This window comes from Anguilla anguilla, chromosome 3 (assembly GCF_013347855.1).
Source record: "Anguilla anguilla isolate fAngAng1 chromosome 3, fAngAng1.pri, whole genome shotgun sequence".
Lineage (NCBI taxonomy): Eukaryota > Metazoa > Chordata > Actinopteri > Anguilliformes > Anguillidae > Anguilla > Anguilla anguilla.
Window position 1 is genome coordinate 24,827,728 of NC_049203.1, and position 21,113 is coordinate 24,848,840.

General features: G+C 47.1%; 1 protein-coding gene across 12 annotated transcripts in view; it reads left to right on the forward strand.

The window, feature by feature from the left end:
• Nucleotides 1-21,113, forward strand: part of LOC118223634 (probable ubiquitin carboxyl-terminal hydrolase FAF-X) — a 71,981-nt gene that overhangs the window by 18,302 nt on the left and 32,566 nt on the right. For 8 of the 12 annotated variants that reach the window (XM_035410415.1, XM_035410406.1, XM_035410408.1 and 5 more), the window contains exons 2-18: nucleotides 6-259; nucleotides 6,902-7,047; nucleotides 7,879-7,958; nucleotides 8,406-8,518; nucleotides 8,811-9,029; nucleotides 10,623-10,738; nucleotides 10,863-11,114; nucleotides 11,224-11,362; nucleotides 12,226-12,378; nucleotides 12,863-12,967; nucleotides 13,397-13,603; nucleotides 14,241-14,377; nucleotides 15,846-15,884; nucleotides 16,883-17,016; nucleotides 17,899-17,989; nucleotides 18,323-18,665; nucleotides 20,109-20,204. In XM_035410415.1, the coding sequence (XP_035266306.1) occupies nucleotides 164-259; nucleotides 6,902-7,047; nucleotides 7,879-7,958; nucleotides 8,406-8,518; nucleotides 8,811-9,029; nucleotides 10,623-10,738; nucleotides 10,863-11,114; nucleotides 11,224-11,362; nucleotides 12,226-12,378; nucleotides 12,863-12,967; nucleotides 13,397-13,603; nucleotides 14,241-14,377; nucleotides 15,846-15,884; nucleotides 16,883-17,016; nucleotides 17,899-17,989; nucleotides 18,323-18,665; nucleotides 20,109-20,204 (2,466 nt within the window). In that variant the 5' untranslated portion in view covers nucleotides 6-163. The remainder of the gene's footprint in view (nucleotides 1-5; nucleotides 260-6,901; nucleotides 7,048-7,878; nucleotides 7,959-8,405; nucleotides 8,519-8,810; nucleotides 9,030-10,622; nucleotides 10,739-10,862; nucleotides 11,115-11,223; nucleotides 11,363-12,225; nucleotides 12,379-12,862; nucleotides 12,968-13,396; nucleotides 13,604-14,240; nucleotides 14,378-15,845; nucleotides 15,885-16,882; nucleotides 17,017-17,898; nucleotides 17,990-18,322; nucleotides 18,666-20,108; nucleotides 20,205-21,113) is intronic. The other 4 variants (XM_035410410.1, XM_035410417.1, XM_035410411.1 and 1 more) reach the window with 1 other exon arrangement.

Sequence of the window (21,113 nt, forward strand, 5' to 3'; positions counted from 1 at the left end):
TCCAGGTTATGCAATGGTCTCTGCAAATCGCCCAGTGCTTCAGGTGCTGCATTCGTATACAGATGTGTGCCGGCTCTCTGCTATCACCAAGGAGACAGTGATCTCTTCCCTAGTGACAGCGACATAAGCGGACAAGATTGCAAAGATCTGCCCCGTGTCGAGCATGACAGCCACGACCCGTGGCTCTCCCGTGGGAGGGAACGACAGCCAGGGCCAGGCTCCGGACGGGCAGTCCCAGCCCCCGCTCCCCCAGAACCAGGTCAGTAACTCCGCCCCTTCCTCATTCTCCGCCTCCTGAAGACTCAGAGCCAGGGTCTGGGGCGGTTTCATTTCGAATGTGAAAATTGCATTTCATTGATTGAAGATAAATTCCCCCAAGAACACCAGGGCGTTTTTCAGTTCATGAGTTGAATTTCGGGTAATTTCTGAAACCAAAGTGGAGCCAGCGGCAAGCCTGGCTGGAACGAAAGTGTTAAATTGTATGCCGCACGGTTCACTAAACATTTGTGGCAGAGTGTTTATCTCAGAATCCTCACAAAAGCTAGTCTAGGGGTCTAGGGCGGTATGGTAGAACTTCCTGCCATCCAACGAATGTGGGCTTACAGCCTGGAGAAAGGGTTAAATACACTTATGGCTCCTCAGTGGTCATTGTCTGATGTGCGTGCTCTGAAAAGAACAGATTGAGGCTGCTAGTTATGGTAACCCGGTTTGTATGTTATTTGGTCTCCACAGTTGACTTCATTTAGAGATTCGGTGCACCTGCATGTGGTTCTGCATTTGCAGAAGTGCCTCTGGGTTTTCCCCATAGTTCATAGCGTAGAGAGATGTGTGGTAAATGTGTAAATAGTTTCACTCTGTGTTTTTGGGCTGTGTGAGGGAGTTATAGAGTTATAGAAACCACTAAGGCCTGGTAAGGTAATCCGCGCAAATATGTTTGTTCCAGGGACGCTGCGACTGCCAACTTGAAACGTTTTCAACATTTCTCAAATAGTAATCCGCCAAAGGCACCAGCAGCCATTAGGCTTTCTTTCCATTCCGTGCTGCATGTGAACTACCAGGTTTTGGAATGTGTGCCGTTCGCTTGTCTAGTCAGAGATTTGATGCGCCAAATCTTGAGTCCGGGGAAAAGACGAGAGCGATCTGCTTAATCGAAATTGCTGTTTGCATTTGTTAACTGTTGTTTTTATTCTGTTATTTTTAAGTTGGAAAACTCACCCTTAAGGTCTCGTCTGCTGTCCCAGTTTTGATCTGAAGTGGGCTCAAGGCTTCATAGGAGAAGTTTTAATCAATATCCACTGAATATGCAGCAGAATGGGAGTTCAGTTTTATGTGTCATAATGAGATGCGGTTCAGATGTGTGGCTCTCAGCCAATGTGCAAGATTAGGGATGTTTTTTTAATAAGGTGAAGGAGTTGCAGTTTTCTTTAAACGATTTGCGTTTATTAATACATTTTTTTGGACAAATCTTGGCTTTGTGTTAATAAAAATGGTCAAGTGGGTCTCTTTGCGATTGACTTACCGACTGCTGAGCATTACGTGTACATTTTCAGTCAAGTAACTGGGTCAATCAAAGGTGATTTGGAGAGCGAACTACCCAGATTTTCATTGTTCTCCCGCTGCCGTTCGATTTGCAGCTCGGCACTGCGTCTCCGTGGCGACCAATGAATCGCAGAGATTGTGCGGGGAGGGGGGGGGCGGGGGAGAGCGCTCTCGCAAGCCGCGCTGATGTCATGATGTAATGAAGGGAACGGGGGGGATTGCTCGCTACGTCTCCGTTAGGTTGCGGCCTCGCTCGGCGCGTCCCGGGCGCTCCGCTCCGCTTCGGTTCAGAAGGCTCTCCCGCCGCGCTTCGCTCAATCCGCGGAACGAGCCTGGAATTGCCTTAGCGCACGTAGCGCCGCGTCGGAGCGGCGGTTCAGTCACCCGGCTCGTCTGGGCCGCTAACGCGATAGCTCTGTTCTGTTTGCGCCCCGTCAGCACGCGTTTCAGACAAAGGAGCGGTGGCCAGCAGCGGTAGGGGAGCCTTCTGGGTCAGTTAACCTCCGAAAGCTGTAGCCTAGGTTTTTTTTTATTTTTTGAGGGGAAAAAAATAAAAATAAAAAAGTTCACTGCAAAAGTCCACTGTACTAACTGAAACTACCATTCATTTTTTATTTATTTAGTTTTATGCAGGTTTACATTTATCATATTTGTTTTGGAACATTTTTCTGGCAAAGGGCCAACGTCAACATGAACTATGCCAAGCCTTCTAAGCAGATGGGAACATCAGTTATTCAACCCACACCCCCACCCCCCCCTCCTCTCCCCAGCCTGTCTTTTCTCCCCAATTTGGAACGGCCAATCCTGTACCAGTGCCCGTAACGCGGCTGTCCGCTATCGATTTCAAGGGCGCGCTCTCCTCACAAAGCACGCGATGCTAAGCGCCGCTGCGTATCACGCCGCCGCTCACGCACGTACGAGCCGGAGGAGGAGGAAGCCTCATGCGCTGCTTTAGCACGCAGGCCGTGGGAGCCCCGCCGACCGGTGGCGGTCGCTAGCGAACGACAAGGCGTCGGATCCCTACCTGCTCAGCCCTTCCTAACCCCAGGCTACTGCCGATTTTGCGTCACCCCGCACCAGCCGTAGCTGGCTCTGGCACGGTCGGAATTTGATCCCGGACCGTGGGGCTCGTCCATGCTCTGGAATGAGAGTGCCTGATGATCCACCCCGCAGCCCCTGGTCCAATATTACACTTTGTTCCATTTTATCCGGATGAATGAATAAAGGTGGCCAGTTGTGTGTTGTCGCGGCCATTGTGCTCTACTTATTGCTCAGATCAGATTTGAACTAGCGGTCTTGCAGTCTCCGTCACACGGGTGGCCATTGAAGTAGGCTAATTTAGTAAACATTTAAAGTAAAAATCGCCTCTGTTTTTCTGCTGCATGCGTTCAATAACCACGCGCTTCAGGGATCAGATATCGTGATTTCATTCCAAGAAATGTGGCGTGTCCTTTCATATCTGTTGGGGAGGCTAATTGAAACAAGGCGTTAGTTCTGTCGATTGTTCGTTTGGAAAAGCAAATGGATCTCTTCATCCCATGTGCTAAAAATTTTAATGAAGTTCTGGATTTTCTCCACTTGACCAGTACATGAAAACTGCTCCCCCTCATCTGAATAAAGGGGGGGGGAGGGGGGGGATTGGCATGAGGAGGGGAAAAAAAAAACATTTAGGATACTTTCAACTGTAATCATGCACCGGCCGCAATCGGAAGGGAGCGATGAGACGAGGATCCTGGCCAGCTGAACCCTCCCTGACCCTGGGCTAGCGGCCACCGTTGGCATCGGCACAGCTGGGATTCGACTCTCACACCCTGTGCACTGCGTACACGCTCAGGGAAAGCTTAGTGTAATGGCTCGGGACTTGGGCTTGCAACTCTGAGGTCACCAGTTGAGTTCCGAGGTGAGACACTGCTGTTCAGTAAGGTAATTGCCTGGAGTAAATATCCAGAATGGAACATATAAATGGACCGTAAGTGGAAAAACTGCTAGCCGCGCAAGTGGATAAGAGCATCTGTAAGTTGGTTAACATATGTGACCGGCGTCTCGCAGGAAGAAGCGTGCGCGTCTGCATTGCATCGTGCTCCTGTGACACCGGCCGCCTATGTAGGTCAGCGGAGAGGGCGGGGCCAAGTCCGCACGCCCCCTCAGTTCCCATGTTTTGCAGTCCTTCAGACGGCTCGGAGACCGTGGCGACAGCAGTCCACGCAAGCCACAAATAACCGTGAACACAATACAGGAAGCAGTGACTGAGCCAAGAGCAATAGTGAAGCCAGTGCATTGCTCTTAATGTGGGTGTGCTGTATATAGATTATTGCGTATTTATGTATGTGTATCTATATATATATATATAGGCGTATGTATATGCTTGTTGCTGTAGTCAGAAGTTATTTGTCACCTGGTTTAAAATGCAAGGCTCTTGTGAGGTTGCAGCATGTACAGAACGTGCAACTCCAGACCTGACGGGCCACGGTGTCTGCAGGTTTCTTATAGTTTTCTTTAGACCGGCAGCCAGTTTTATCCCTTGGGGAACAATGTCTGCAAACTCTTTAGGCTAACGATGACCCGTTTATGAAGTTTTTTATGGGTTGAGATTGTGATAATATGGTCCTGGCAGTGACATTGAGATCATGCACTCATGGCAATAACAGTTTGAGGGTAGCCCTGCTATGCTAACTAAGCAGATTGCAGCTAGGTTTGCTGTCCTGTTTGCCGGGGTACAGAACCTCTCCCTGGGGTGGTGCCCTCAGTTTTCCACCCTGTGCGGTTGCCCATAGTTGCTCAATGGGTAGGCCAGTCCCGGGGTTAAAGTGAAAAGTGGTCACCTGCTTTGTGTAAGCAGGCAATTATATAGGCTATATGCAAGAACGATTATGTAAAGCCTGTGTAAAAATGTATGATAAAACTCCTGTATTGGAGACCGCATCTTAGACTGCTTTGCTATAAATAAATGCATTTTCTATTTTAACACGTTTTTTACGCTTATCTTTCTCCTTTATAATTTTTGAGTTTTTCACGTTTCTTAAAAAAGGGGCAGCTGGGTGGCTCATTCGGTTAAGGCACCACAATGTGATGCATGGATGAGCCCCACTGTGCCCAGCAGCTCCATAGAGCAACGTGCTATTACCGACTGCATTGCCCAGGGTAGGGGACAGTTAAGTCATTTTTGGGGTTCGCATTTCATCCCTATCTAGCGACCACCACTGGTTGATCAAGTGCCTGTGTACTGCATGTTAGGTCGCTTTCAGTCATACATTAAAATATTACCGTTGAATATTACAAAGTATTTAATGTGACAAATTAATCCCCACATTTGTCTTTGGCCGCTGGCAGATATGGTCGCATGCCCAATTATCAGTAAGGCAATGCACCTCGTTGCTGGTCCAGATCAATCCTCAATTCTTGTTGCTTTCCGGCTGACTCGACCTTAGCCCATAATTTAAAGCACAGCTGGGTACGAGAGGTGTTTTAACCCAAAAATGCACAATGCTTCTTGTAGTTGGGTCGGATCACGTTGTGACCACAAACAGACCGCTCCAAAGTTAGTTTGTAACCGGAACAATACCGCCTTCTCAACTGGGACTCAGTGCTGTTTTGGTTTGCACCAGAGTGTGATTGCTGTGTTCACACCTGCCCAAATAAACTGCACCAAGGGGATAAACACAGCTGGGTTTGATTTAGCCGGACTAAAAGAGGCAGGTGTAACAGTGCCCTTAAAGCCGCGTATGAGAGTGCCTAACTCCGTGGTAGCTTGGGTATAGTCTGTGATGTGAGAGGAGCAGGCTGGTGAAAACATGTTTCGGAGGAGTACCGCAGATATCTGCTCTCTCGTATTGTCAGTGGTGTCCGCGCTCCAACGCGGCTGTAGTTGCAGACAGTTGGCCATTCCGATTCGAGGTGTGGAATTGGACGTGCCCAGCTCCACGTTGGGCCCAAATTCATTAAAAAAAGGGGTTTAATGATTTTAGGAAATGTTGCTGACAAATTGTCCTCCCTCCTGGAGATGCATTTTTCCAAAAACACTAAATGCCGAATTCTGTGGTTGCAAGGTGTTGAATGGAGATGACCATCTTTCACAAAAAGCGTTTCCAAAAAAGTACCTTTGTACTTAACGATGTGGTAATGTAATACTGCGTATGCTTCCAATTTACAGTTTTACAATTTACACCCCACACACATAGGCTATATATATATATGCATGGATGTGTGCTTGTTCCCCAATCTCTCATTATAAATACAAAACTGTGGACTGAAAAATTGCCAATTAATGGAAACGATCTGGTCATCTAGGCCAGGAATGCCGGAGCACTGATCTTTATCTTTCTGCATTTTTCCTGTAACAACTGGATGAGCCTCATTCTCAATGCAAAGAAACACCTTGAAAATGTCTGTGAATGTCCCAGGCCAGCCTGTGTTCTCTTATAGCTGTTAAAAGTATTTGATGCCTCTGAAAATTATGCCTGCATCTAGATTCTCCTCATCGGGGCTTCTGTGAATTGTTTTATTGAGTCAGGGGTTTTGAGCTCTGTCATCTATCATTAAAATATGCAGGCATTGGGACTGTAAATGGAAATGGCTGCTAAAGGCGTTCTTCCACGCACAACTGACACTTCTCAACAGAGTGGCGATGGCAACAAGCTTGAAATTGAAACTGTCTTCGGAAGTTTTATCTATTTATTTATTTGTTATACTGTATATGTATGTATTTCTGTGTTTGTGTGTATATAAAATATATATAAAATTCAAGACATGTTTTCTTTTTACAAGAACAGTTGTATCAAATTTGTGCCATGGTATTCTGAAATAAATGTAATGAATAAAAAATGCAGAAATACTTATTGGTTTGTTTATGTTGAAGTTGCACGCTTTTGGGTAGCCTTCTTGGGTTGGTTTGTGGCTGAGCTGTTCACGCGCTTCTCTAACGAGAGATGATCTGTGATAAAGCGATCGTGTCACTCTACCTCTCTCCATCTGATCTGCAGGATTGCTTATCCTTGTTGTTTTGCGTATCAATTTTCTGTTTTACTGTTAAAGCTGTCTGGTGTCCTTACGCTGAGGTTTGTTTCGGAATCACTGACGATGAACTGTGTCCGTGTCGTCTCTCCTGAGAGAAGTACCAACGTCAGTGATGGAATTTTGATCTTGATTTGAGGCTTTGATGAAAGCTATCGCCCAGACTGAGATGAAATTCAGGATTTTAGATTCCAGACAGATGGGGCCCTAGGCGATCGTCTTTGTCATCTGTGTGCATTGTTTTTGTAGTGAGTTTATGTTCCTTGTGTTTGTGTTTTTACTGCGTGTGTAACTGTGCTCGTGCGTGTTTGTGTTTCTAATATGAGTGTAACGGCGCTTGTGTGTGTTTCAGACGTCCTCCCCCAGCTCCTCCAATGAGAACTCTCCGATCAGCCCGCCCGAAGACCAGGGCCAGGGGGACAACCCCCCTCAGCTGGAGGAGGAGGAGCCAGCCTTCCCCCACACTGACCTGGCCAAACTGGACGACATGATCAACCGGTGGGTGCCCGCCTCTGACCGTTCGCAGCGTCCTGAATGTTCACTAGTGTGTGTTTCTGCTCACGCCGGTGTGTTCACCAGTGTGTGTTTGTGCTCACTCTTGCATGTTCACCAGTGTGTTTGTGCTCACGCCTGTGTGTTCACCAGTGTGTGTTTCTGCTCACCCCTGTGTGTTCACTAGGGTGTGTTTCTGCTCACACCTGTGTGTTCACTAGTGTGTGTTTCTGCTCACACCTGTGTGTTCACTAGTGTGTGTTTCTGCTCACCCCTGTGTGTTCACTAGGGTGTGTTTCTGCTCACCCCTGAATGTTCACTAGTGTGTGTTTCTGCTCTCGCCTGTGTGTTCACTAGTGTGTGTTTCTGCTCACGCCGGTGTGTTCACCAGTGTGTGTTTGTGCTCACTCTTGCATGTTCACCAGTGTGTTTGTGCTCACGCCTGTGTGTTCACTAGTGTGTGTTTCTGCTCACGCCGGTGTGTTCACCAGTGTGTGTTTGTGCTCACTCTTGCATGTTCACCAGTGTGTTTGTGCTCACGCCTGTGTGTTCACCAGTGTGTGTTTCAGCTCACGCCTGTGTGTTCACTAGTGTGTGTTTCAGCTCACGCCTGTGTGTTCACTAGGGTGTGTTTCTGCTCACGCCGGTGTGTTCACCAGTGTGTGCTTGTGCTCACTCTTGCATGTTCACCAGTGTGTTTGTGCTCACGCCTGTGTGTTCACTAGTGTGACTTCTTGCTCACTCCTGCATGTTCACCTGTGTGCACTTCTGCTTGTACTCATATTTAGGTTTCTTCCCATATGCATATTCACCAGAGTGTGTTTTTTCTGTTCGCAGCCCCCGGTGGGTCGTTCCAGTTTTGCCAAAGGGTGAATTAGAAGTTCTTCTTGAAGCTGCTATCGATCTTAGTAAAAAAGGTACGTCTGGCCGTCTTTGCCTCTGACCCAGCAGCAGCTGTGGGGGGGGTGGGGGGGAGGGATCTCTAAAAGGCGTATCTTCAGTTTCAATGAACATGCAATTTGCGCCACTGTACATAGTAGCTTCGCCGATTAGGACTTTGAATTAGCACTGCGCCGTGCGACCAGGTGAAATCACCAGTCAGCTCCGGCCCCACTGAAAACACATTTCAGACAAAGAGCAGTTGAATGCCATGCATGATACCCACACACTGTAATGAGTCTCTCTGAATCAACCCACAGCTTCAGCCATTTTGTTATTCACTCGGCTAGCGGCAGAAATGGCTTGTCTTTCGTTCTCCCTTAACCAGCCTCATCGGCATTATCGAGCAGCGTGCCGTCTGCTGATCGCGCTTCAGGTCCTGTGGACTCCAGCTTCTGACCGTTTCCCTTGCCTTTTCTCTCCAGGACTTGACGTCAAGTGCGAAGCCTGCCAGAGGTTCTTCCGTGACGGCTTGACCATTTCCTTTACTAAAATCCTCACCGATGAGGCAGTGAGTGGCTGGAAGTTTGAGATTCATGTGAGTATCGTGTCTGCAACCCTTTCGTCTTAGAATTTTAACCCTTTAAGGTGTAATATCACAAATAGGTTCTAGTCACAAACGTGACTAGAATGTTCTTAGCTGAACATTCTGATGCTGATGTAACAATCACTACTGGTAATTCAAAGCTGTGGACACTGACTTCGAACACTGACATAGAATTTTGAAAAAACCTACTCTTCAGTTATGGAAGGTGTGGGCCTATGCCGGGTCCTCTTTCTTAATCACATTGAAGAAAGTAGCCTGACCCGCCTCTCCCCTGTCCCCACAGAGATGTATAATAAACAACACTCACCGCCTGGTAGAACTGTGTGTGGCCAAGCTCTCTCAGGACTGGTTCCCTCTTCTCGAGCTGCTGGCCATGGCCGTCAACCCCCACTGCAAGTTCCACATCTACAACGGGACCCGGCCGTCCGAGACGGTGCCCGCCGGGGCGCAGCTGGCCGAGGACGAGCTCTTCGCCCGCCCCCCCGATCCACGCTCCCCCAAGGTGAGCCCTGCGTCCCACCGTCCGGGTCCGACGGGTTTCAGAATCTGGGTAGATTCCCCCTCCACCCCTTCCGATTGACCCATTTACAGGTCATTTTATTGGCCGTGAAAGAAGATGAATTGGGATTGTAACTCAGAGGTTGCAAGTTCACTTCCCAGGTGGGGCGCTGCCGTTGTACCCTTGAGCAAGGTGCTTAGCCTGAAGTACTTCAGCAGAATATCCGGCTCCATATTTGGGTAATGTATGTAACCTGCCCCTGTAGTTGAGAGCCGCTGCTAAATGCCTAAATATAAATATAGAAATGTTAGATGGGATTTAGAAATGGCATATCGGTGGAGAGCAGTTAGAGTTTTGCCATTGAGGCCTACTTGAGGTTGAGTTTGTACAGGAATATTACAACTGCACTGTAAGGGGGCATGTCGTTGCTCAATGTTAGCCACAGCCTGCCTCTGGGGTTGGAGACCTGGGCTTGTGGTCCATGGGTTCGGCTGTGGCCAAAGCCCATTACAGCTGAGATTTAACACATTTTCACCAGTATATCAGTAGGGGCAGGTATAATTTAACACAGTGAGTTATCACTGCGTGGAACAGCTTGACAGGTGATGCAGTAGAGGCAGAGACTCTGGGTTTCTAGTGCAGACTTGATGCGGTGCTAGATAGTCTGTAGTTTGTAATGAAATGGTGAGTCCAGATGGGCTTGATTGATCCATTCTCGTCCTTGTGCTTTCTTACGGTCTGTCTAAATGCGTATGCTAAAAGGCGTAGCGCTCAGTAAACCGATAGCCTTTAAAGGCATCGGCTTCATGAACACACGAGGAGCCTGTTTGAACAGATGCTGTCGGTGTCGCGTGCGTCTTAAAAATTCATAGTAATGGGGAGATGCGTGGCGTAGTCCGTAGGGTGACTGACTCGAGCCGTGTGTGAATCCCCCACATGGGAGGAGGGAGTCTGACCCCTCTCCGTAGCACCTTCTGACCTGGCATCCGTTCTCTCTTTGTTACCGTCTTTGCTTTCCTCTTGGCTGAATAAATATATTTTATTTAAATGTAACCCCCCCCCCCCCTCACCCATTCCCTTCTAAGTGTTGTCTGCTTTTATTTTGGTCTAACCACAGTACTGTGAATAGAAAGTACATGACCCAGGTAAGCTAATGTTTTCTGTGAATATGTGCATTTAGTCACATTTGCAGCCCATTGAGGGTAGACACGTCACTAAATGGACCTGAACAAAAGAGAAGGTTTTTAGCGAATACTCGTACGGAAATGCAGAAACATCCACTTCTGACACGTCAACCTTAAAGCTTAAATGCTTTGCAAGCTTAAATGGTAATGCGTGGGGGGGCAGGAAAGAAATGATTTGGGATTGGAAGTTGTCCAAATGAGACGGGGGCAGGTGGGTGGGTCGGGGGCGGTCAGCATTACACAGATAGAATTAAATATGAACGATTGCCCCCCCCCCCCCCCCTTCTCAAATCGTTCTCTTTGCTGGATGTGTTCCCTGCTGGTTTGTGAATTCAAGCCAATGTTTGGGAAAACTAAAGCAACAGATCTTCAAGTGGGTTTTTATTGACGAAATCCTCTTTCTCTTCATCAGGGCTGGCTGGTTGATTTAATAAACAAATTTGGGACATTAAACGGGTTTCAGATACTGCACGATCGCTTCATGAGCGGACAAGCTCTCAACGTTCAGATCATTGCCGCGCTCATCAAGTAAGTTCACCAGTGCTCCTGCACATTCAGAGCTCTCAGAAATGGACCTTGACTTTGATTGGTTAGTCTGTCGCGGTACGAATGGAAGTGAATTTGTGTATTTTCTTTCCTTTCTTTTTCCCAGGCCTTTCGGGCAGTGTTACGAGTTTCTAACGTTGCACTCGGTAAAGAAGTACTTCCTTCCAGTTATAGAAATGGTTCCCCAGTTTCTAGAAAACCTCACAGACGAGGAGTTGAAAAAGGAGGCCAAGAACGAAGCCAAAAATGACGCTCTGTCAATGATTATCAAGTCGTTGAAAAACCTCGCTTCACGGGTACCTGGGCAAGAAGAAACGGTGAAAAACTTAGAAATTTTTAGGTTAAAAATGATTCTTAGGTAAGATTAATTGAATATTCATGCAAGCTTTTTTTATTTATAAACAAGTGTTATCTCATGACAGTGATTTGACATGCGTCATCTGTGATTGCTTTTTTTCCATTAACAGGTTATTGCAAATTTCCTCTTTTAATGGAAAAATGAATGCACTAAATGAAGTAAACAAGGTTATATCAAGTGTTTCCTACTACACTCATCGGCATGGCAACCCAGAGGAGGAGGAGTGGCTGACTGCGGAACGCATGGCGGTAAGTATTGCTCATTAATATTCTGATGCGTTTTTGGAATATGTGCTAAGCACGTACACCTGTCCTGACGGGAGAGTAAGGTTCTGATAAGACCGTTTGAACTCCGTAATTTTGTCTTGTCATTTTTACAGTCTGTATTCTGTAGATGTGCCTCCACTAAAACAGTCTCTGGTTGCAAAACAAGGCACAAATCAAGTTACGGTTCTGTTCCCTGGCACGCGCTTGTGCAGTTTGCACACGGAAAGCAATAACACTGCAATTCTGCCGGTGCCGATAATGATCAGACACAGACCAGGCATTCTCTTACTGCTGTTGAATATAGATCAAGATCTGGGAATCTTCTGGACAAACAGTCCTGGGACAGGAAATTTCAGTTTAAATGCTGGCAGATATTACAATTACATCTGAGGACTGAGGGTGGTGTTGTGATTGGTTGGTGCTGGTCCTCTTGGGTGGCTGTGAATGGGTTAAGTTGGTGGTAACCAACCCTGTTCCTGGAGATCTACTGTCGTGTAGGTTTTCATTCCAACCCTAGCAAAGCACACCTCATTCAACAGCAAGAGATCTTGTTGAGTTGCAAGTTAGTAATCAGGTGCGCCACTGGGTTAAGTACTCATACTCTCTATCAATTCAATTCACTGTTCTTTATTGGCATGAAATGCACATCATCCATATTGACTTAGCAAACATACAGGAAACATACAAAACAAGTGATATACAGTAACAGTAGAAGTACAACATGAACAATTCTCTCTCTCTCTCTCTGTCTTTCTCTTTCTTCATTTTGTTTCGCTCTCTCTCCCTCTTTCTCGCTCTCTCTGTCTCTCCCTCTCTCTCTCTGTGTCTCTCTCCCTCTCTCTCAGGAGTGGATCCAGCAGAACAACATCCTGTCCATCGTGCTGAGGGACAGCCTCCACCAGCCGCAGTACGTGGAGAAGCTGGAGAAGATCCTCCGCTTCGTCATCAAGGAGAAGGCCCTGACGCTCCAGGACCTGGACAACATCTGGGCGGCGCAGGTGAGACCCCGCCCGCCCACCAGCCCGCCCGCCCGCTCGTGGCTCGCTCAAGTCTCGTCACGCTCTCCTTCCTCCGTCTCTCGCGCGGCGTCCTCTGGAGGCCGAAGCCCTTGATGAGTTACGGCGGCGGCTTCGTATCGCTGAGCTGATTTTTTTAATCTCCCGCGATTCGCCTCCAGAGGGGGGAGGGCAGGACGAATTGCCATTCCCGGCGGACGCTAACTTTCGATCGCGGCGCTAATCAGAACTGCGCGGCGCGGTCTCTTGCGGAAAGCCTGCTTGATATTCTGAAGAGTAGATAGAAAAGTAGCAAAACTGTCTTTTTTTTTTTCTTTTTCTTTCCCCCTCCTTTTCAGGACGGCTGCACTATTTGAATGTTGTATGTTTGGGTATTTGTTTTATTATTCATTGGAATCGACAATCCTCTGCTGTACCCGGCTTCTCATTTGAAGTTTTTTTTTTCCTGTTGTTCGTCCTTCCGTAGGCCGGCAAGCACGAAGCCATCGTCAAGAACGTGCACGACCTCCTGGCGAAGCTGGCGTGGGATTTTTCGCCCGAGCAGCTCGACCACCTCTTCGACTGCTTCAAGGTGAGCGAGACCTCGGAGCCGCGCGCGCGCGGAATTAGCCGCGCCGGCCGCATGGCTCTCATGCTAATGAGTCGCCTGCCACCTGCCACGTGCGCAGAGCGCTAACGAGTGCGGCTAATGGGACTGACACCGAAGTGAGGCTGATTGCTTTTGCCCTTGGTGGAGATGAACAAACTGCCTCTTAGTGAAATTCTCACTTCACTTCTTCTTCATACTTTTTCCCATCGACCAAAGCCGCCAAACACCAAATGCCCCTTCCCCCCGACCACGGCTTAGGGGTATAAAATTTTCTCCAGCTTAACATATTGCGTGCCACTGTCCCTTAACCTTTGGGCATGAAAGGGTAGGTCTTCAACCACCCACCCCCCATATTCGAGAGACGAGGTCAGCAGTCCGAGTGACGAGCGCCCTTTCGCCTGCGGTTTCTAGGCGAGCTGGACGAACGCGAGTAAAAAGCAGAGGGAGAAGCTGCTGGAGCTGATCCGCCGCCTGGCGGAGGACGACAAGGACGGGGTGATGGCCCACAAGGTGCTGAACCTGCTGTGGAACCTGGCCCACAGCGACGACGTGCCCGTCGACATCATGGACCAGGCCCTCAGCGCTCACATCAAGATCCTGGACTACAGCTGCTCCCAGGTACCGCGGCGCACGGGCCAGGGATGATTTTAATGCGATGATAACGTGTCAATAAAAGGAGAAGAATTCCATCACTTACTGTGTTCTTTAATATATAACATGTGATGACTGTATAGTGATGTCAGTTTACTGGACAAAAATAGAGGAGCTGTACCAATCACAGAATGTTTTCATAATGACCAATTGAACACTGCTGTTGGTAATTGGTGGATACTTCTAGGTGCCGTTTAGCTATTGAATATTGTGAAATCAGAGTGGTGAAATATTTTGTTTTTTATTGACGTTATCATCATATTTATATACAGACGTGTGTAGACAAGGAATGTGTTAACATGTTAACAAGGTTGATGTGTAATTTGAATTCATTTGTAAATAATCTCTGCTCAACAATACTTATTTGTGACCTTGGCTGTCATTGGCTGTGGGGTTTTCAGTGAACCAGGGCTTTGTGGACCGTTACCACAGTGTTGGGTAGTCCGGTATGATGTAAAATCTGAGTTCACCTGACCTGTGAGGTGCTTGTGTGGTTTTATCTGCCGGTAGCTGGGTGTTGAGTGCACGGTAGCTGCCGGTAGCTGGGTGTTGAGTGCACCGTGAGTTAGGACTAAAAAGGATGCTTTGGGGGGTTCCCTCACAGGACCGGGACACACAGAAGATCCAGTGGATAGACCGCTTCATCGAAGAGCTACGAACCAACGATAAGTGGGTGATCCCCGCCCTGAAACAAATCCGAGAGATCTGCAGCCTGTTCGGAGAAGCTCCTCAGAATCTGAGGTAACCGAGCAGTATGGCGGCCTGTGGATTCCGAACCTCTTCGTCTTCTGCGTCAGCTCTTTAACGTCCCATAAAGTTACCCAAAAATGTCCATTTTGTATTCAGTGAGTGAGCGGCTCAGGTATGTCGATAGTACAGCGATAATACATTTCCTCTATTATTGCATATTTGTCACACTGAATAGTTTCAGATCACTAGACAAAATTCTGTGTAATAATATGTTTTGTGTAAAGATCTGAAACCGTTCAGTTTCACAAAAGTAGTACTAGAGGAAATCAGGAAGGGGGCAAATACTTTTTTCATGGCACTATACATGATTGAGGGGTTTTGACAATAGATTGCATCATAATGTTTTGTTAATTTACACAGCCAAGTGGCTGCAATATTAAAAGGCTCTCTTTGGTTTTAATTAAAGGGTAACTTCACAGCGGATTTCAAACTTAATATGTTGCTTACCAATACTCCAATAGGTAATCATTTTGAGAAGCTCTTAATTTGTTCTAATAACAATTCTACACAAGCTACAGTAATTGTTTCACTTCTTTTCCCCTAAGGTTTTGTAACATATTCCACGGCAGCTTGCTCTAACACCGTTCCCCGAATGCTTTTATTCTACTCCTTTCACATCAGATCGAAGCAATTTAAGTTTACTTGGCACATTTTTAGTATTAAAAAACATACAATTAAATGGATTGTACTAAGCACTAGTTATAGGTTATATATGTCATGGCAGAATTCTAACTTATTTTTAACACGTAAGACACGGACTGCTTCTCATTGCATTTTGTGGAATGTCGGCTGAAGGACCAATTTGAGTTCAGTTTCTACGCATATTTTGAAATACCAGAATTTCAGTAAAATTGATATATCTTAGATTTTTCAGAGCAGCTACATTATGAAAAAGTTTAATTTTAATTATTATGTGTCTGGTTATAAATGAAGTGGACATTTGTCACTCATTAGAGATGGGAAGGACAGTTGCTGACATGACACAGGTTGAATGAAATGGAAATTTCTCCCCCATGAAACCGATGTTTAATTTGCATGCCTACTAAATTAGGTAAAGAACAGCATATTAAATTTGAATTTCCAGTGAAAGTTTCCCTTGTTTGGAAAAAGTAGATAAAGTTTAGTTTTTATTGCATAGTTTTGTGTAGCCACCCTTGTTAAATTTTCACAGCGAACACTTTGGGTTCGATGCAGTGGGCTGATGTTTTGTGTCTCCTCAGGCAGGCCTGTTTAAAACATTTGCGCTCTGTTTCAATCTCCAAAAACAGGAGCAATTTTGTAAATGTGCAGCTGAAAATCGTAAAATACTATTTCTGCTTAAGGCCTTACCAAATGTCCCTAAAAGGATATGCCTTGCCCTTGTCTACTAGAACCATATGGTTTATTTGAGGACTATTCAAAGTATTTGCAAATGTAGCAACGCAAAAAAAATGTAGCACACATGCCTGTTGTTTTTCAGAAAGAAAATACCCATAAACATAGAAAAGAGCTTAGCGGGGTAAGTTGACAGTTAATCCGGGGTGTATTTTTCACCACTTAAATTCTCTAAATCTTACTGAATTGTGCTTTGAAATTTGACGCTGGTTCACTGGCATTTTAAAAATACAGCTTCCGCATATTTCCTTGGTTTCCTGTGCACCAGTTCCACCAGTCACAGATGACTTCTCTTGTCCCGGCAGTTCTGGCAGGACTACATTCTTGGGGTTGCTAACTTTTCCCACACAACTAAAGGGTTGACATCCATTTAAATAGGTGTTATTCCTCTGTACCTGTGCCACTTTGTTTCCCCCTCAGGAACTGATATGAGGGAGGCGGGTATATTCTCTCTCTCCCCCCCTCTTTCTCTTTCTCTCACACACACACACACAGATACACACATGCACACACACACACACACACACACACACACACACACACACACACACATAGATACACACATGCACACACACACACACGCACCTTGCAGATTTGTATAATAAACAAAGACTGCCCGTTGATACTTGCAGCCAGAGAACTGGTAGCTTTTGCGCAAATATGCTTGAGCGATCTATGAAAACAGCCATGTCTGTTGGCATCAAAAAGTTGTTGCAAAATGAAGATGCATTTCAGCTCAGTGTGGATTACTTGCCAGTTGCAGTCAGCCGCTGAAACAATGGCTTCAATTACTCCCGACCTTACCAAATTACTTTACCAGATTCGCCGCTTCCCCTTTCCCGAGCAGGTGGCGACACCGCGGGGATCTCAAACCGCGGCGGCCCCGGAGGGCCCCTTGGCTGCGTGTTGGCACCTCGAGCGCTCGGTTTGCCGCCGGGGGGCCGGGGGCCGCACACCCGGTTCCGAGGTCTTAATTCGGCCGCCGTTCGAAAGGGAAACCCCCGTAGGCTCAGCCGGCGCCGCGGCCCTCCAGGCCTGGCGGGTTTGAGATCCCCGGCGGCGACGCGCGTACCGCGCTCCAGGCGGACCGAGAGGCTCACGGCGTCTCTGCTCCCCCCACAGCCAGACGCAGCGGAGCCCGCACGTTTTCTACCGCCACGACCTGATTAACCAGCTGCAGCACAACCACGCGCTCGTCACCCTGGTGGCCGAGAACCTGTCGGCCTACATGGAGAGCATGAGGCAGTTTTCCAAAGGTCGGTCAGCTCACCAGCACAGTGAATTTCGTTGATTTTTTTTTTGTTTAATGTATGTATTTATTTTTTTATAAGTAGTTTTTGGTATTTTGTTTTAAAATAAAGTTTTGCTTTCAAGTTGATTCAAACAAAAGAAGGTCACACACTCTAGTCCAAGCGTGCTTTATATTTTGATGACCTTTCAACATTACCCAGGGCTGCCCAACCCTGTTCCTGGAGATCTAGCGTCCTGTAGGTTCTCATTTCAGCCCTTATTTGGCACACTTCATTCTAATTGGCAATGCAGCAAGATCTCTAGCTGCTGAATGCGGTGTGCCTTGTTAAGGTTGGTGTGATCTCCAGGAACAGGGTTGGGCAGCCCTGACGCTGTGTGTCTTCATCAGGACATTTCACCTGTCAGTCATCACCAAATGCTTTTGTTTTGAACATGCGTCATTAGCAGCACCTCATTGAACTTGGATATGCCTTCCTTACTTTCTTGTATTTACTGTACTTCTTGATTATATCAGATTGAAGCTTAATATGGAGGCATTTGGCCACCGTTCTTTTTGAAGGTCCTGGTTGGTAGCAGGCAGACCTGTGTCTTAAATTCAAGATTGGTTACTGTTAAGTGGTGATTGAGGGTTCAAGAACCCATAGAGGGTTGAGCTGTCATTCATGACAAATCACAAGGCCTGGCTCTCCACTGCAGCCACACAGTGGTTTAAGCTAGTGTGTCACCAGTGGTGTATTTATGCAGTGTAGCTTCACCCAGTTTTGGTTGCATGGAAACATCACTCTCCCATTACTACCACAAGGTTGATAAAACCTCTTCGATAAAATGTTGATTCAAACCTCAAGTCCCGGTGAAGTAAAGGAATGTTCCGGTTTTTTTGCCCCCAGCGGAGCAGGCGGAATTCGATCCGCAGACCGTCCGGATTGGCAGTCGCTACAGCCACGTGCAGGAGGTCCAGGAGAGGCTCAACTTCCTGAGGTGAGGGGAGACCTACGATACGAACGAGGCTTCGCCCGGGGTTAAAACTGCGATTAGACAGTTCGGCTTCCCTGAAGTTGCGTGCGTGCATGTGTGTGTTTACCTGAGTTTGTGTTGTAGCATCCATTCTGCTCTCAGGTTTAGCTAATATGCAGTTCGTTGGATATAGTGATTGTCATGGAGCCTGTGTGCGAAACGTACCTTTCACGAGGGTGTGTGTGTGTCTCCGTGTGTGTCCGTGTCCGTGTACGTGTACGTGTCTGTGTCTGTGTCTGTGTCTGTGTGTGCATGTGCGTGTGTGCGCGCGCACTCTTGTGCGGTGTGCTGCTGCAGGTTCCTCCTGAAGGACGGGCAGCTGTGGCTGTGCGCGCCCCAGGCCAAGCAGATCTGGAAGTGCCTGGCGGAGAACGCCGTGTTCCTGTGCGACCGGGAGGCCTGCTTCAAGTGGTACTCCAAGCTGATGGGCGACGAGCCCGACCTGGACCCCGACATCAACAAGGACTTCTTCGAGAACAACGTCCTGCAGCTGGACCCGTCCCTGCTGACGGAGAACGGCATGAAGTGCTTCGAGCGCTTCTTCAAAGCCGTCAACTGCCGGGAGGGCAAGCTGGTGGCCAAGCGCAGGGCCTACATGATGGACGACCTGGAGCTGATAGGTCTGGATTACCTCTGGAGGGTAGGCCCCCCCAAAACGCTGCGCCGGAACGACTCGTTTCGTCCCTACCACCACGGAGAAACGGGTCTGGTCCGGGTCTGGTCCGGGTCTGGTCCGGGTCTGGTCCGGGTCCTGAAGAGAGCTGCAGGCTGCTGGGTTTTGTTGTGGCTCTGCAGTAGTCGGAACGACCGACAATTAAATTTCCTCAAATGCGCTTTGTGGTAAATGACCCCTTTAGAAAGAGGTTACCTTTATTAAATTACTGGCGGGTGAAGTCAGCAAGGTCCTGACTGCTAAAAGTGTGGAAAACTTGCTCAAAGTAAACCACTTAGGGGAAATTAAGATTTTAATGAGTAAATTGAAATGGACCAGAAATGCTTTTTCTTAAAATAAGCTGAGAGAAAACATCAGGGTGAAACTTAAATGCATGTTTTCGACTTTGTCTATTGATGAAAAGACAAAACCCAACTCAAACAGTGGTCTCAAAGTTTTGAAACCAGTTGGTCAGAGTAAAGTGTTGATTGTTGAATGGACTAATACTTGGCATGCCACGCAGGCTTGGGTTGTAATGGGTGGACTTCATTGGGAAATGGGCCACCATTGACACACAGAGTATAGTGGACACAAAGTAGGAGTGCTGATCTAGGATCAGTTTTGCCTTTTGGCTCATAAAGGATAAGGATGGTATATGGACAGGGGAAACCTGATCCTGGGTCAGCGGCCCTACCCTGAGACAGTACAGGCCCAGGCGTCTAATGAACCGAGCTGTGTGCATTCTGCCAGCCAAAGTTGAGGCTTGACTTAATCTGTTATGATATTAGTAGTAAAGAGATGAGGAACTTTTGCCAACATCTTCATCTGGAAAATGCCAGCAGTTGAAAGCCTTTCAATTAACCTCTCTGTATATATGGCATGCATTTGAATTGTCTTTTTAATAAGGTCTCATTACCATTGGATTTAAAATGCAAAGGGCTATGACCCATTTAATGAAAACATTTTTCTGTTCGTGCCCTACATTTGTGTTTTAATCCAACAGTAGGCACACTTGTTATGCAAGGCAAAGGAATTGAAATGCCGATTGTGGAATGCATAATATGGGTCTACATTTCTAATGCGATGAAGGGATGTTTATAGCCAGTGCGACACAGCGATTTAGAGGACGGCGAAATGGGTTTCTTTGGAAACGTTTCCACAGCACCCATATTGACTCATTGGAAATGTTTGTTTGAACGTGAGAAGCTGCTCCCAGAGCACTACCCGCCTTCCACATGCCCGTTTACACTTCCCTGCAGCTACGTCCACCCACACGCACTTACCAAGAAGTGAGTGCGCCGTTTCTCCCGAAGGGAATTCGGACTGCAGACAAACGGTTTAAAGTGTCACAAGACTGGATTCAGCTGCTTGTTTACTCCTATTTACTGTGGGGGTTTTTTTTTTTTTTTTTTTTTTTTGGCTCAATAACAGGTCGTGATTCAAGGAAGCGATGACATCGCCAGTCGAGCCATAGACTTGCTGAAGGAGATTTACACGAACCTCGGACCAAAACTACAAGTCAATCAGGTGAGCCGGGTTTCCCCTGGAAGCCAAAACGCAGCCGCGAGCTTTAGCGTCTCTTATCGGCGCGCGATTGGCCGTACGGGGCAGTGTGTCACAGGAAGCAGTGTTCCCTCCTTCAAATTCATGGAACTGGAATGCAGGCCTCTCTGTACAGCCATGCGATTATATCATTGTTCAAACTCCCCGTGTTGGAGAATAGCTCACCTCTGTTCTGGAACAGCAGGCTCTTGCAGACGTTGGATGTCGTGTGATGTATTTCGGCCCGTAGGCATGTGGGCCAGCTGCCTGAGCCCTGGAAGGCAGGAACACAAAGAGCCGTCTCATGGAAGGGAAGCATTAATGTGGCAGAAACCCTTTGGGCAGCCAGATCTGTCGCCAGCCTGCAGCTGAAATCGAAAAGCCTGCCGCATTTTTGCATGTCATTGAGAATGTTCTGTGATGTCTATAATAATGCTGTAGCTTTAGCTTATTAGCGTTGCAACCACATTTGGATTTGTTAGATTTCAGGAAGACATAGAATTGTATAGTATTTTTGATATGTGCCCCTTGTCTGTTGTTCATCTTAATGAGACCACTTTGATTTATACGCCATTCGCATTAAGCAGTAACCTAATGTTGAGGCACACAGGTAAAAATGGACCAAAGGGGTATTTCACATAGCAGGATTACTGAGTTAGCTGGATAGCTGCGCTGAGTAAAACCTGGAACAGCTCTTTTTACTTCAGTCCTTGTTCCAGATTTAGGAGGATTCGGGGTTTTACTCAGTGCAGTTATCCAGCTAACACACTAATCCTGCTTTGTGAAACTGGGCCCAGATCCTAAAGAAACATCCTAATCCTAGACGGTCCTGTGTATCGGTGCACGTTTTGCATTTGAACAGAAGATTCTGTACAAAGAAGTGCTGTTTTCAGT